Source organism: Tamandua tetradactyla, chromosome 26 (genome assembly GCF_023851605.1).
Source record: "Tamandua tetradactyla isolate mTamTet1 chromosome 26, mTamTet1.pri, whole genome shotgun sequence".
Lineage (NCBI taxonomy): Eukaryota > Metazoa > Chordata > Mammalia > Pilosa > Myrmecophagidae > Tamandua > Tamandua tetradactyla.
Window position 1 is genome coordinate 13,636,601 of NC_135352.1, and position 16,925 is coordinate 13,653,525.

Below are 16,925 nucleotides of genomic sequence, written 5' to 3' on the forward strand. Positions count from 1 at the left end.
ACGAATGTCTTAAGCACAGAATAACTCCTACTTTGAAGTACAGAAAACTTAATTGAGACTTCTTTTGATTCATAGTACAAAAACATTTCCCTTATCTGCTGCTCCCTCATTACCTTAAATTACTTGGCATACAGTTAAGAACTAGATTTTTAAAAATGTTTTCAGCAGGAAGAATCCCTGTCATGAAGCAATTCATTTCTTTAAGATATGAGAGACACAGTAAGTTCACTGATTTTGTATTGCGTACAAAATTGTTATATAATTGATTCAGTGAGCCTGGCTATCTCATTTTCTCTGACAACTTTCCATTATTTCTCTTTTATTGTAGATTAGCAAATTAGAAACAGAATAAATTAAGGGATCTTAGAGACAGTTGTAAGAAAAGCAAGCAAAAACACAATTCCAGAAAAATAGAGTTCTGGTCATTTAAAATAGGGAAAATAATTTATAATGATAATTCTAAATTACCAAGGTAAAACTAAAATAAAAATACATTTTAATATATTTTTCAATTCTTTTTTTTTTTTGCATGGGCAGGCACCAGGTCTCTGGTATGGCAGGTGAGAACTCTGCCTGCTGAGCCACCATGGCCCCCCCTTAATATATTTTTAAGAAAGCATGAAAGTGCTCCATTTAATATTTTCATTAAAATGTTTAAAGTAAAACAAATGTTAGTTTTTAATGAGTTAAGTTTCAGTTATCTGTAATATTTATTTATGGGATATGTTCTCTTCCCTTGCCATGCCAAAAAATTAGGAGGCCTGTAATAACATAAGAGCTCTCTAATATTCAGAGAGAAAGAATAAATATGGAAGAAATATGAATTTGAACTTTCTACCAACCTAATGCATCATAAAACATGCTGAGATATAAATTTTACATAGCACTTAACAAGAACAATGCAGGTTGCTTATTAAGTTCAATGAACTAATTTAAAGTTATCTGAAATTTAGGAATCCAGTTGCATTCAATACAAATATTTTAGCAATTACTTTCAAAATTTGGATTATTGTCCCCCATATCATTTTAAAACAGACATTAAAAACCTATGATCTAAACTTTTTTTTTGCATGGACAGGCATTGGGAATCAAACCTGAGTCTCCAGCACAACAGGTGAGAATTCTCCCACTGAGCCACTGTTGCGTACCCTTAACTTTTTATAAGCACATAATGATATTACAATTTGAACAATCTGTACAAAAAAGATACATGTTTGTAAAATAGAACACTCCTATCCTCTGATTACACAGTACCAAACAAAATAATTATTTACCTTTAGCTGTTTGAAACGTTGGGAGGAAAAACCAAAATGATTCTCCAGTAATGAACAATGAGTATATAATAAAACATACAATCATAAAAAAGTTGTGAAGATTAAACACAAGTAGGACCTTAGCTTCAGATCATTAGTCTTTTTGTGTCAATAAAACCTAAAATTCTACTCTCCCAGATTATTAGTCCCTTCACTAACACTCAAAATCATCATATCTGTTACTATGGTTTCAATTTTATTTTGGGAGTGAAACATCTGTAAGGCTAACGTTATTAACTAATGTCATACTTGCTTTATATTACATTATAAAGATGATTGAAGCACTTCAGAAACAAACGCACACTATATTTTCATTTCAAAAACACAAACTAAAACAGGTATTTAAAATCTTTATTGTTTCATTAAAATTTTCTTTCCATAGAAGGACAGCAATGCTATATCAGTGCATATTCTATGGAAAAGTCTTACCTCAAGTAACTAGCCCAGAAATCAGAGACAGCACTATGTCAAGCTAGTGTGCAAGATCAAAGACACAATGCTGCCAATGCAATTAGTATACAGAAAGAATACACAGCTGTTAGAAAAAGAGTCTATGGCCAAGAGAAGCGACAGTGCACTGCACTGACAATCTGAAAGTACATAAAATGGGAAGGACCGGAGAATGTACTTCCTGCAAAAAAAAAATTGAGTATATCACAGGCAGAGTTGTCACCATATGTCTAATTCATGTGTGCCTGTACCTTCCTCTTTCAGTAGGACCATAAGTCCAGGTCATTATAACATTGCAAGCCATTAAGTCTAATGTGTAAATGGTACAGCCCCATGCATACATTTCATCCTGCTTCCCATCTCAGGGTTAAAAGTAGCAACCTAGGTTAGGCAACAAAACCTGTGGCTTTAGGCACCTTTAGCAAGAAACTGAACAAAACCAAAATTTGTTCCCATTTTCTGGAGGAATAACTTTAAAAAACAATAAAAGATAGCCATCATGATTGATTATTCAGTTTAGTCTAAATGGAAATTTATCTTTATGTATGTACTGAATAAACATACAAACAAATATTCTTAACAAAATACTGTCAGACCAACTGGAACATTTTCATAACCAGCTTCTAAAAACAGTACTGATAACTGTGAGATGCAAATGACCAATGTGATCATGCCTGGGTACTGGGATTTTTTGGTCAGGTTTGTGTCTGAAGCTGCTATACAGTTGGGTTTGGCTACTTTGCATTAATTTACCCAATAAGTACTTTTTATAAGGAAACAACAGATCCATCATGACAAAATAAAAACCAAAAACAGCTGAGAGGCATACAGAAAACTTGTCTTAAATATTTTAAAATTACATATGATACAACTTAGAGAATAAGAACTACAATTTTCATGGTCTAAATGTTAAATTATTAATGCATGAATTATCTGAAAGAATAACAGGTCACTTGTTAATCATGTCAAGGCCTTTTGGGGGAGGGGCACTCAATGTACAGCACAGCAATTATTTTCCACGTGAGTTTAACATCCCTAATTTCAAGTGGATTATACTATATTTGAAAAGTTATTTTACTTAATATACAATATATAAAATAAGTTAAAAGGAGGAAGCAGGGGAAGGTTTACTTGTATATATGATGCAAATACACCACTTTCCCACATCAGTAGTTTCATGTATATCCATTTCACCCAAGGTAAAACAAGAAAGGCTGATAGAAGATAAAAAAATTTCATTTATAAATAGAAACAGGATTTAAGAAATGAAATTTCAACACTGTTTCTTCCCATAATGCTACTTACTCTTTCTACTTTACAATAAGCATAAATAAAAACCGTATCTCAAACACCCACTTTCACACCCTTACCCAAGTTTAACAATAAATTCTTCTAACAATTGAGAAGAAAAGCCCTCCTTTGTAGTAATTTCATAAAATAACTTCAAAATTCACAAAACACCTGCCTTTAGGGAAGATCAGAAATCCTTCTGGAGAACATGAGCATTAATATTTGGCTCCTCTAAGGTACAAAGCAGCTTTATTTGCCCTTGACGTATAATCTGTAAGGTAGGCTAAAAGTCTGCATGTTTGCATAAAACTGGGAGTGATGCCACCCTGACTGAATGAAACAAATTATTACAGCTTTTTGTCATAATGGAGGTTAAACAATTTAGAGGAAAAATAAAAACACTTTAACCCAGTAATATACCAGAATTCTGAATTCCTAACAAATACAAATCGCTACTAAATTTTAAAATATTGAACATTGCATATTGATAAAAATTGAACAGGAAAAAAACCATAAATATTTAAATCCAGCAGGACACCACAAAAAAGCATACTATACATAAGTGTGAAATCAGTCAAGCTTTTCCAAAAGAAAATCCTTTTAATCCTTCAGCAAGTCTCTATGAAAATAGTATGCATACAATAAAAGGGAAAAGGGAGCACCTAGAACCCCCCATGAGGCTTGCTATACCATTCAGCATTATTGCCCAATCTCCTTTTGCATGGATGGCTAACAAATGACAAAGAGGTCCATTTTATGATAGTTCAGTAATTTCTTTTCACCACTGCTGCCAGCTGAAGTCATCATTGCTTCCAAAGACCAAGAAAAAACCTAGTATAGTTGCAAAGATGACTGTGTTTCCTGTGAGAACAAGTGCACAAGCTCCCCACTCAATCTATGGAAATAAGATACAAACACTCAATTAATAGACATTAAACAAAGAGAAAATGAAAAGCAAATTAAGGCTCTAGTTATAAATCAGTCATGATCTAAAATGATGATTTGTAATAATAACTTTCACAGTACTGAATACTTAATGGTTCTTTTATATTGCTACTTTTATTTATCTTTGGTTCCTTTAGAAAGACAAAATGCTGGGTGGGCAACGGTGGCTCAGTGGCAGGATTCTTCTCACCTGCCATGCTGGAGACCTGCCCACGCTAAAAAAAATAAAAAAGCCAAAAGGCCACAGAGGATGATTATTCAAAAGGTCTGACTTCTGGGCTATGAGGAGGCAGCATCACAGGCTACAATTTTCGTTTTATAAGTTTGCTCAAACTCTTTCTTATGAATCTAAAATCCTGTCTATTGAGCAGATTAAATAAGAAAACATCATAGATGAAAACACACTTACATTCTTTTAAAGGGGCAGGGGAAGTTGTCGGCCTCTCCATATGGAAGGGTGGCCATTCCCTATCCTACCTCCCCAGGCATGGAGGAAAGAATATGATCAGTGAGTTTGGGAGGAAGAACTGAGTATAAGTAGCCCAGGTTCTTCTCTTTGATACTTTCCTACCTCCACAGAACAAACTTCTCAGGTCCTTCATGTTTTAAGATTGACAAGGCAAGCCTACAGTGGTTCAGAACTGGGTGAACTGCTGTACCCAATTCTGAGTGTGAAGTATTGGTAAGTCAAGTACTGCGGCAGACCCAAAAATATTTTAACTGACTGAGCCACTAATATATGTATTTTTTAACTTTCTAAATGTATAGTATAACATATATACAAAGCAAAGAAATAAAAAAGCAATAGTTTTCAAAGAACTCTTCAACAAGTAGTTACAGGAGAGATCCCAGAGTGAGTCATGGGCTACCATATGATCCTCTCAGATTTTTCCTTCTAGCTGTTTCAAAACATAGGAGGCTAGAAGGCTTAAATAATTTTTTTTTACCATCATAATTGAGTTTCTTTCCTTCTTTTTTTTGTGAAAAGTAACATATATACAAAAAAGCAATAAATTTCAAAGCACAGCACCACAATTAGCTGTAGAACATATTTCAGAGTTTGACATGGTTACAATTCCATAATTTGAGGTTTTTACTTTTAGCTGCTCTAAGATATTAGAGACTAAAAGAGATATCAATTTAATGATTTAGCATTCATATTCATTTGTTAGATCCTATTTTCACTGTATAACTCCACCATCACCTTTGATATTTCCATCCCTTTCTTCAGGGGTGTTTGGGCTATGGCCATTCTAAATATTTCATATTGGAAGGGTCTATCACTAATATGGGGTAGGGAGATGGAACTATATGATGCTCTGGAGAGGCTGAGCCTGCTAGGCTTCAGGACTTATCTGGTCCAGGGACCCATTTGGAGATTGTAGGTTTCTGGAAAGTTACTCTAGTGCATGAAGCCCTTGTGGAATCTTAAATACTGCCCTAGGTGTTCTTTAGGATTGGCTGGAATGGTCCTGGTTGGGGGTTGGCAGGTTATGATAGGTAGCAAGGGCTAACTGAAGCTTATGTAAGAGCAACCTCCAGAGTAGCCTCTTGACTCGATTTGCACTCTCTCCACCACTGCTACTTTATTAGTTACACTTCTTTCCCCCTTTTTGGTCAGGATGGAAGAGCTGCTAATATATATATTTTTTTCATGGGCAAGCACCAGGAATCGAACCCAGGTCTCCAGCATGGAATAGCCTAGGTTGGAGGTGCCAGTGATCGAACCCAGGGCCTCGTGCCTGCTAAGCACGAGCTCTACCCCTGAGCTACACCCCTTGGCCTTGCTAATATTTTAATCAACAACAAAAGTAAGATTTTTCTCCCCATCCTCCAGGTTACTATGTTTCTTATCTCTTGCCATTAAGCAAAAATTTTTTGTTTAGAAAAACTTAGCAGAATCTAATATAAAATGAATAGAAGAATATATTTGAGAAGGTTATCACTTACCAGATGTGCTCTGGCAAATACAATAGGGAGTCCAAAAGCTGAGACAACAATGCCTGTTGTAAGAAATATGGCAAGTTCCTTACACGCATTACTCATAGCATCTGTATCATCCACTAATCTTCTTGCTATGCAGTATGGAATAGGTGAAAGGATGTAAAAAAATAGAACAAAGAGGGGCCAGTATTGGCTAGAAAAAGAAAAACAAGTTAATGCAGTTTTTGCTATTCACATCATTTTCCTATATATAAAATGTACTTAAGAAAAAAAAAGATCAAAAGAATATTGCAAGGCACTATGTATGATACAGTTTAAAAATAAGCTACAACCTGATGGTGAAAAGGGAAATAACATTTTGCATCACAGTATCCTCAAAGTCAATTATGACAGAATTAAATTTTTCTTATAATATTCAAATAAAATGCTTTATAAATGATAACAATTGGAACCAAGGGACAAAATTCAAAATATTTTTCATTTTCGTTTATAAAGAGACATACAGAAAATGGGTATATTTAAACTATTTTAAAAACTCAAGATTCATGCCCTGACTGCTAAATGTATAAGTATCCTGCCTTAGAATATAGTTGAAATACCCTCAAACTTTCCTTAAGTCATAAAGAACTCCCAAAATATGGAAACTGAAATAAAGAAAAATAATTGAAAGTAATACTGAAGATTTTCATTTAGAATACAGAATTTATCACAAAAAAAACAGATGGCTTTCCAATCCACTATCTAGGGTGGAGATGCTGCCAAGATGCAGACTGTAAGTACACCGAACAACGCTGGATATAACTATGGTTGAAAGATGAAGGTTAGGGGCATGTATGACACCAGAAGGAATGATAGACGATAAAGCCTGGGACTACATAACTTAGGAAACCTAGAGTGAACAACAGTCATCAAATGTACATGAGGGAGAACAAATGAATGTCAACAGTGCAAGGTGTTGAAAATGCAATGGTATACGGAAAAAATACAATCAAGGCAAATTAGGACCCATAGTTAACAGAAATATTGTAATAAGCTTCCATTAAATGTAACAAAGGCAATATACCAAAGCTGAAGGTCAATAAAAGGGGGATATAAAGGATGGGTATGGGATTCTTGGTGGTGGTGCTTCTTCTTTTTATTTTATTTCTTTTAATTATTTATTCTTCATTTTTCCTCTTCTTTCTTTACAGAAGAAATGGAAATGTCCTCATTTAGACTGTGGTGGTGAATGTATAACTATGTGATTATACCAGGAACCATTGACTGTTTACTTAGGATGAATTGTAGGGTGTGTGAATAAAACTGGTTAAAAATAAACAGAAAGATACAAGTGTTGGAAAAATGTAGAGAGAGAGATGTACCCATTCACTGTTGGTAGGTGTTGTAGGGAAGGAGAATGGTGCAGCCCTTCTGGAAAGCAGTGTGGTGGTTCCAAAGGAGGCTAACTATAGGGTTGTCATATCACCTGAAATACATTATTAGGTATATACTTGGAAGAACTGAATGCAGGGACATGAATGGACATTTGCAAACTGGTGTTTACGGTGCAGTATTCACAATTTGCAATGGACAGAGGTGACCTAAGGGTACATTGACTGATGAACAGATGAGAGAGAATGAACTGTGTTGTATACATACAATGGAACACTGAGTGGCTACAAGAAGGAATGAAGTTGTGAGGCATGCAACTAAGTGAATGAAAACTGAGGATAGCATGTTGAATGAAATAAGTCAGAAATGAAAAGACAAATATTATCATGTCTTACTATACTATAATGTGCAAACTTTTAGAATTGAATTCTAGAACACAGATTATTGGGAAAAGCTTATTGTAAAGATTTCTAGATTGTAAGGTCTAACAGCAGTCACATCTATTCCTGACCTGTAACTATTATTTCCAAATTCTGAGATGCTGAGCTTTTTGTGCCTAACCTGGTTGTTCACTAGAACTTTGGATATTTGTGTGACACCTGAGACTCAGAGCTAGAGTTCTGCAGTTTTTTTTTTAACAGCAATGTTAAAAAAGCTGAAAAAGAGATTGGACTTCAATTAGACATATGAATGAAGATGATCTGGTTAGGACTACTATAAATCAGAATTCAGAGTAAAGGATGATATTGACTACATTTTAAAACTTCAAATTCTGTGTGAGACCAAAGGAAGAATGTTTATTTGGTGCAAAATAGGTATTTTCTGTGGCATACTACTGTATTTAATTTGTATGGTTAGTTAATTTGAACAAAATAATTACATGGACCCTTGAATAGGGAATGAGATCCTGTTGGTTAGCATAGGTTAGTGTTATGCCCTGATATATCCCTGAGTAAGCAAGAGATAAAGTATTTGCAAAGTTCCCTTGAGGTACTGGGGGAAAAGGTGGAGACACATGCCCACTTGGGGAAGATCTGATATTCTCACAAGCACTGGGAACTACCAATTAAAAGGCCAAGCCTTCAATCTTGGGGCATGACCTTATGAAACTTATTTCTGCAAAGGAGAAGCTAAGACTACTTATAATTATGCCTGAGTAACCCCCAGAGAACCTCTTTTGTTGCTGACATGTAGACTCTCTCTCTAAGCCAGCTCTGCACATAAACCCACTGCTCTCCCCAGTACATGGGACCTGATTCTGGAGGATGAGCCTGGCCCCTGGTATCATGGGATTGAGAAAGACTTCTTGACCAAAAATAGGAAGAAAAATGAAACAAAATAGTTTCAGTGGCTGAGAGATACACAGTGGAGAGGTCATTCTGGAGGTTATTCTTATGCATTATACAATATTGCTTTTCAGTTTTTGATGTATTGGAATAACTAGAGGGAAATGCCTAAAACTGTTGAACTGTAATCCAATAGCCTTGATGCTTGTACAACTATACAGCTTTTACGATGTGACCATGTGATTGTGAAAACCTTGTGACAGACATTTCTTTATCTGTATGGACAGATGAGTAAGAAAATTAAAACAAAAAAATAAATAACAGGGGGGGTAGGGGGTATGGGAAGTTTTGGGTGTTCTTTTTTACTTTTATTTTTAGTCTTATTGTTTTTGTAGTAATGAAAATGTTCAAAATTAACTGTGATGAATTCACAACTATATGACACTGTGAACCACTGATTGCATACTTTGGAGATTATATGGTATGTGAGTTTAACTAAAAAAAATTGTAAAAAAAAACCAAAAAATAATATATGGCAATCTATCTGTAATCTAGGTAACGTGTTGCACTAATGTAACTTTCTGGTTTTGATAATATTCTACAGTTATGTAAGATGTAACACTGGGAAGCTGTGTGAAGAGTATAGGGAACCTCTCTGTACTATTTTGTTGCAACTTCTTGAGAGTCTTTATTTGTCTTTCTTTCAAATTAAAAAATTAAGAAGAAATAGATAATCTTTAAAACTGCCATTTTAAAAGGTACACATCTTAGTGGAGATTTGCTCATACCTAGAGGCTTATGATAAGCAAAGATCTATCTATCTATTTATCTATATGTTTTTCCCAATTATTTAAGAGAATTAAAAAAATTCCAAATGCAATATATGTCAAGAGAAAAAATTCAAATATAAAACCACAGAAAGCTCCCCACATCTACCCTGCTTTCTTTCTCAAGAGATGTTCTTGTGGATCCTTCTATAGCTCTATATAAATACATTTTTAAAAAATAGAAATGGATATTACATTTTTTCATTTAATAATCTATCTTGAGCATCTTTATGTATCAGCACTTACAGTTCTTTACTTTTTTCAAGACTGCTAAGTACTTACATTGATGGATGCACCATAATCTAACCATTTTTCTTTTGATGAACATTTGGTATGCTTCCAGCTTTTTCTGTTGTTGTTATAAACAACGGTGCTATAAATACCCACACACTTATCTTTCCAAATATGTGTAAGTATATATTTTTTCCAGGTGGGCGGGCTAGCTCAAAGAATATACATATTTTGAGAGCTATAATCAAGTTGGCCACCCGAAAAGTGCCTCTATTTATACTCCCACCCACAGTATGTGATAACGTCTATCATTTGATTTTTGCCAATGGATTTAATTAATTTTGCATGAAGTTGGATATATTTTCATGTACTTATTAGCAATTTGTGGTTTTTCATGTTGTTCATTTTTCTATTGAATTGTTATTCTTATTAATTTTTAAAACTTCTTTCTATCCTAAGCAAAGTAACTGTTTACATGATTCTTTTTTCTTAGTCAATTGTCTTTTTACTTTGCTCATATTTTTGCTGAAAAGAAGTTTTAAATTTTCATGTACTCAATTTGATCAGTAGGTGCTTGTGGTAGTTAGATTCAGTTGTCAACTTGGCCAGGTGAAGGCACCTAGTTTTGTTTCTGTGGACATGAGCCAATGGTACATGAACCTCATCTGTTGTTGATTACGTCTGCAGTTGGCTAGGAGGTGTGCCTGCTGCAATGAATGATATTTGACTTAATTGGCTGGTGCTTAAATGAGAAAGCGCAACATAGCACAGCCCAAGCAGCTCAGCATACGTCATCTCAGCACTCACAGTTCACCCTAGGCCTTTGGAGATGCAGAAAGGAATCACCCTGGGGAAAGCTGTTGGAACCCAGAGGTCTGGAGAGAAGGCCAGCAGAGATCACCCTGTGCCTTCCCACATAAGAAAGAACCTCAGATGAAAGTTAGCTGCCTTTTCTTTGAAGAACTAACAAAATAAATCCCCTTTTATTAAAAGCCAGTCCGTCTCTGGTGTGTAGCATTCCGGCAGCTAGAAAACTAGAACAGTGCTCAAAACTGAGCAGAAGGGATGGACAATGGTGTCGCTATCTTGACATTACACACTTGGCAGTAGTCAAAGTGCAGTTAATATTCCAAAAGACTTTTGTGTACCTTGATGTCCTAACATCTGTATAAACAAATTTTAAATGATGAACTTTTAAAAAAGTTTCTGCTTGGTAAATCAACATTTTTCTGCATTACTTTTACAGTAGTAAAAAAACCTTAAAGCTTTAAAAGCAGAAAAATCTCACTATTAAACATTCAAAAAGACAAAAATTTTACTTACTTGTATATTGGAAGGGCACATCCAAGCATCAAAAACATCAGCCCAATTGCTCCCCCAAATGACAAACTAATCAAAGCTGCAAAGCAAATAAAAAAGTCAAAGAGAAGTTTCAGCTAAATTAAGTTGTAGTCAGAATATTATTAGGAGCCTCAACATTACTTGCAGACCTAGAAGTGAAAAAAAAAAAAGAAAAAAAACCCCCAAACCTAAGATGTATTAAAAATGAGCTGTCTTCAAAAGTGTAAGTTATCCTGTCACATAGACTAAGTCTTTTGTGGCATCTTCAAAGCAAAATAAAGTGATATTGATGTTCACAGTCTTGACAATATTTCTAGTACACCACCATGTTCCCCTATTACTAATTCTACTTCTAATGCAGTATCCCAGCCACAAAACCACTGCCCCTCCAGGCATCAGTATTACATTTACTCCATAGACAATGACAGTTTTGTAAAGCAGAATGTGGAGAAACTCAACTTTACTGGACTTAAAAGAGGCCTCATCCAAAGAGAAACCTCTCATGCTGAGCTCCTTCTTCTTGCACATGTACCTCAAAATGTAGGAAAATGATTAGAAAAAGTATTCAAGGATAGCTGCAGTTAATAAACAATCAATTAATTTTAATAGATCTTTAAATAATAAAATCACTGCTGCTTCCACCTCCCCCAGTCTTCTACATATTAGGATAATGGGTACAATCCCTCTATGGTATCACTATTTTAAGGCATAATCACAAGCAACAGATGCAGTCTAAGTTTCTAACGGTGAAATATGGTTTCTAAAACTATATGTGTGTGTGTGTATATATATATATATACACATGTGGGCACACACTGACATATATATACTTATACAAGAAATTATATTTTATGAAGTGCTTTCACTTTCTCAAACAGGCATAGTCAGAAAATGGTCTATAATTAATCAAAATATATAAATAAATAAATAACCTCAGCTTATTTTGAGTTCTATACAACCTGTACTGCTGTAGCTACAGTGGCTACCAAGAACAACTTCTGGTTGTCCTTTGTTTTTTTAAATGATGTGGTCTATGAACCTTAACAGAAAAGTTTAAATTCAAAAGATTTATAGAGGATCTAAGAGTTATCATGAGAAAAGCCAACATATACAAATCAAAATTAACAATAAAGATGTTAAAGGCTGTCAAGTCCTTTTGAAATTCTTTTCAGATTTAATATGCTCATGATCAAGGATACCCAATGACCTATGAGAGGTTTTCAATTAGAACAAGACATAGGTTATGTCAATCCTGAACACATTTACTTAGCCTTTAAAGTCATTACCTTTTCAACTCCAAGAAAGAAAGAAAAAAGCTGCACTTTTCATTTACAACAAATGTCACACTTCAGGTTTACAAAGGGAATGTCATGTAAATTTTGAGTAATATATCGAGCTTACCATTTGTTCTATTCAGTTCAAAACAGGCTGTCATGATCTGGTCCCTGTTTACTTTTCCTGGTGCATATGACAATAGGCTACTACCCCTTGCCTTGCTTGCACTAGTCACACCGATTCTCTCCTAGAAACCAGGAGGCTCCCTTACCCATGCGGCCCTTGTACATGTTGTTACTTCTACCTCAGGCACTTTCCCATTCATTTCATTCGAGAAATACTTCTGGGAACCAAGTATGTAACGGGTGCTGCGGATATGGCAGTAAACGAGACTTGGTCCTTTCACACGAAGAATTATATTCCTGTTCCACTTCTTTCCTCTTTCCTCCATGTTAACACCTACAGCTCCTTAAGATCTCAGTTCAATCATCTCTTCCTCAGCGTTCTGACTCAACCAACTGCACCTATTATATTTACTTATTCATTAATTCTATTTACCTCTTGCATACCTAATGTGGGTAATGCACTATTCTTGATATTGAAGATGTAGTAACGAAAAAAATAATGAAAGCCCTTGCTCTCATGGAGCTTATATTCTAGGGGAGAATAAAATAATAATTTAAAAAGTAAGCAAATAAGTGTCAAGTACTATGAAAAAAAATCAGGCAGAGTCAGGAGATGGGAGGCTATTTAAGACACAATAGCCGGGGAAGCTGTCTCTGATGAGCTGTTCTCTGACCAGAGATCTAAATAAAATGAGGAAGTAAATCATGAGGATGTCTGGGGAAGAGCATTCCCAGTAGAGGGACATCCTGGTGCAGAGGCTCTCTTTGCACCGTAACTCTCTCCTTTGTTCACTGATCACAGCTGTACTGGCATGTGTGTGTGTGTGTTTAAATATCTGTTTAAATGCAATTTTATTGAGATATATTCACATGCCATATAATCATCCAAACTATACAATCAATGGTTAATAGCATCATCATATAATTGTGCATTTATCACCACAACCAATTTTTGACATTTTCATGTAATTGTATACTGATTTGCATTTCTCCTTCCTTGTACACTGTGCACTCCATGAGATCATGGAGCTAGTTTTTCTGTTGTTGATTCTCATGGCCCAACTCTTAACACTCCGTACCACATATTTGCAAAACGAAACCATATAAAATGAAACCATGTAGAATGAAACCATACAATATAACACATATTTGTAGAATGAACCAAGGGAGGAATAGAGAGAGAATGAGAGAACTGTAGTAGAGTAGACATGGTACAGAGGTCTGGGTACTAGGCCCTTTTGGCCAATAACTAACAGTCTAAATAATTTATCTGTGTTTCATGTCTTCTAAAAAGTGAGGGTTGGTCTAGATCTAAAATGAAAATAATTCTCTATACACTAAAGATACTTATTATAAAACCATTCACATTTTTTGAAACACAGTTGCCAAACAGGTAAGTTCATTACTATAAGTACTGTACTTCATTTATTTAGAAGCCATCTATCCAGAGTATAGCTTAGAATCACAGAGGAAGCAAAGGTCACTGATGAGAAAAAAACAATGTCATACAGGGCATACGCTAAAACTAACATTCTTTAGGCTCTTATTCAGAGCTTAGTCACTCATTTTTATGCTACAACTCTCGCATGTGAATTCAAACAGTGCAAAAAAAAAATTTAAAGAATCATCTATGCTCGTTCATATTTTCTTTCAGTAGGTAATTCTGGTACAAATTTAGATGAAAAGTAAAAAATTTTCTTCCCAGAAGTGATCAGTAATCTGTTTCTTGGGACAAGAAATTTTATCAGTTTATCTTCTTTTCCAGATAGAAACAAAAGAGAAACAGGAGAGAGAGAGACTGCATACAAACAAGAACTGCCTCTGACAGGAGGAAAGGAGACAACATTTTTTATATCAAACAGAAAAATCTCAAAAAGCATAGCACTGTGTGTCGTTATCTTGGCAAGAGGCAAACAGCCTTAGGACCTCAAAATTCTATGATGGAGAACAATCATTTATATTTTTAATTATCAGAAATGAAACCATAAATTCTTTTGAGAATACTCTTTAAAAGTTAATTAAACTTTTTTTTTTAAATCAAGAAACTAAACAGATTCAGAGTCAGGTATCAAATACAATTTTATGTGGCATCTCACCTCTGAATCATACTGGTTAATATATAAGCCAATGAGGTTAAATAAATTGCTGAAAAGTGTTCCCCAAACTTGCAAAGTTTCTCAAGCCACACAAAACCCAGCAGCTTGGTTGATTTATACTTAGATTTCATCATTTGTGTATAAGTTTTTACCCTGAACGATACATCAACAAGGCAAGAATTTATACTGTAATTGAGTGATGCAACATTTCGAAGTTAAAACTTCAGAGTCTGGTTTCTACTTCCAAAGCCTCTAGGCTAGGGATGGAACAGCTCAATTATCTAGCTATACTCTAGAGACAAGGTGCTGGTTCTGTGATTACAGAAGGGAACACCAGACTAATCGAACAACAGAAAATAGATAGTAGAATAGAAGGGACCAGATTCCTAGCCTTGGAATTACCAGAAAAACCCGGTATCAGAGTAATGGGCAAATGGTACAAGAAACAAGGAATGGACTCCAATTATAGTAGCCGCCCTCCTTATATAAAGATGAAAGGCAAACAGGAAGTAAAAAACATTGGATTCCTGATAAACAATCATGACAACCAGAAAATTCCACTCAAATCAAAAGTGCAAGTACAATTCCACCGGAGACACTCTGACCTGATTAATATTTACCGAGGTTTGAAGGAAATTATAGAGCAATTTTCTTGAGAGAGAGACTCTCGCTTTACATGACATTGAAGAATCAGGGGAGAACAGGAAAACCGGCAGCATCCTACAAACCTCAGCATTCAACCATATCTGTCTTTCACATACAGATTTTAAAAGGTCTATTTATAACTTAAAAAGAGGTTGGAAAGTATCCCAGTTTTGCTCAAACGACAACGCTTCATATGGGAAATGAAAATGTTTTCAGACACTGAAAAGAAATAAGACACAGTAAAAATGTGATCCGGGAAAGAATCTCAACTAAAGTTGTCTTTAAAGGAGATAAAAATATATAGCAAAACACTGAGGAGAGTTCACTTTCTTTTTGTCGGCCCCTTCTACAACGCAGCAGATCAGGAAATCAAGGCAATTTGTAAAGAAATCATACTGCGAACAAAACAGTCAAGCCAGAGTTGTAAAGAATGCGACATTTTTTTAATTCCAAAGATAAGAAGCGAATAAAAGAACCTAGCAGTGTTTCGTTAACTAGTCTAAAGACAAAACAACACCACACAAAAATAAAACAAAACCAACCAACCAAACAAAAATAAAAGCAATTAAAAACTTTAGAATCTTAATAGTCTCAACATGCAAAGAGTGGACAAGGAAGAGAACAAGGAGCACTTTGGGGGCCGTGGACAGGGTCTCTACCCCGTGGTACAAACACCATAAATCAAAAGGCACAAGTTTTAAGAGCTTATAAAGCTGGGAGTACGAGTGTCCTGGGAGTGGATATAGATCTTCGAGGTCTCTATAAAGGTCCCTACGCTCTTCGAAGGCGTTCTTGAGAGACTGGGTATAACTCAGCCCCCGAAGAGAGCTCATTTGCACCTTTAAGTAGGAAATGACATTGATTTTCCCTAACTAGCATCTCTAGCGGCCTTGACCCCTTCTAAACCACACACTGCTCGCCTCTCTCTCGGAGGCAAAGTCCCTGCAAAACACGTCTGATGGCCCAAGTCGCTACGGGACTCAGAACAGCTCGCGAACCACTTCATTCTTTCCACGGAGGGCGACGGGTAGGAGAGGGGCCGCCGAAATGGGCAGAAAGAGAAGAGCTGCGGTCCTGGCTGTCCCTTCTCCGGAGAACGCGGCGCTCACCACCTCCCCGAAGCCGCGAGGACCCGGACGGGGGTCGGGACCCGGGGTCGGACCCCTCCCCAGGGCAGGGACCCCGCGGCGCGAGCCCCGGCCGGGGAGGCGGCATGCGGGGGTCACGCGGACCCTCTCTCGCGTTCCTCCGGGCGGACACCCAGCCCTCCTCCGCCCTGCGCCCGAGGCCCACCTTTGATGCCCGCCATGGCGGTGACGTCGCTCCTGACTCCGGGACCAAGGAGGAGGAGGCGGCGGCCGGGAGACCCGAGGCGTGCGGCGGCCAGAGACAACACCCGGAAGTGCGCGATGCGACTTCCGCCGGCGGCTCGTGCTCGCGCGGGAGTGCGGACGCGCGCGGGCCTGGGGCTGCGGGGCCGAGCCCCTCGTTTGCTTCCCGGCGCCTCTGGGGATCTGCATCTTGGGAGCCTTCCCGCCCCCGGTTGGTCTCCCGGGCCGTGCGGGAGCCGGCACTCATTTTCTCCTCAGGCTTGGGCCCGGTTAGTTACTCCGCGACCCGCCACTTTCTCGTAGGAGAAGGTTGCGAGGGCAGCCGCTGTCTTACGGAAGGCTTTGGTGTGAGGTCTCTTTTATAATTTTCTGTTCTTTAAGGCACTTTCATTCCTCTCTGCCCTCTAGCCTTGTAATAAAGGCCAGGTCGGTTGTCTTCGCTTGGCTTCTCGGGT

General features: G+C 36.8%; 1 protein-coding gene across 1 annotated transcript; it reads right to left on the reverse strand.

Moving 5' to 3' along the window:
- Positions 1–1,647: 1,647 nt before the first annotated feature.
- Positions 1,648–16,541, reverse strand: LEPROTL1 (leptin receptor overlapping transcript like 1). The gene is made up of 4 exons (XM_077144602.1): positions 16,433–16,541; positions 10,981–11,056; positions 5,949–6,135; positions 1,648–3,948 (listed from the first exon to the last, which is right to left on the reverse strand). The coding sequence occupies exons 1-4, from the start codon at positions 16,446–16,448 to the stop codon at positions 3,832–3,834; spliced, it is 396 nt and encodes a 131-aa protein (XP_077000717.1). The 5' UTR covers positions 16,449–16,541; the 3' UTR covers positions 1,648–3,831.
- Positions 16,542–16,925: the final 384 nt, after the last annotated feature.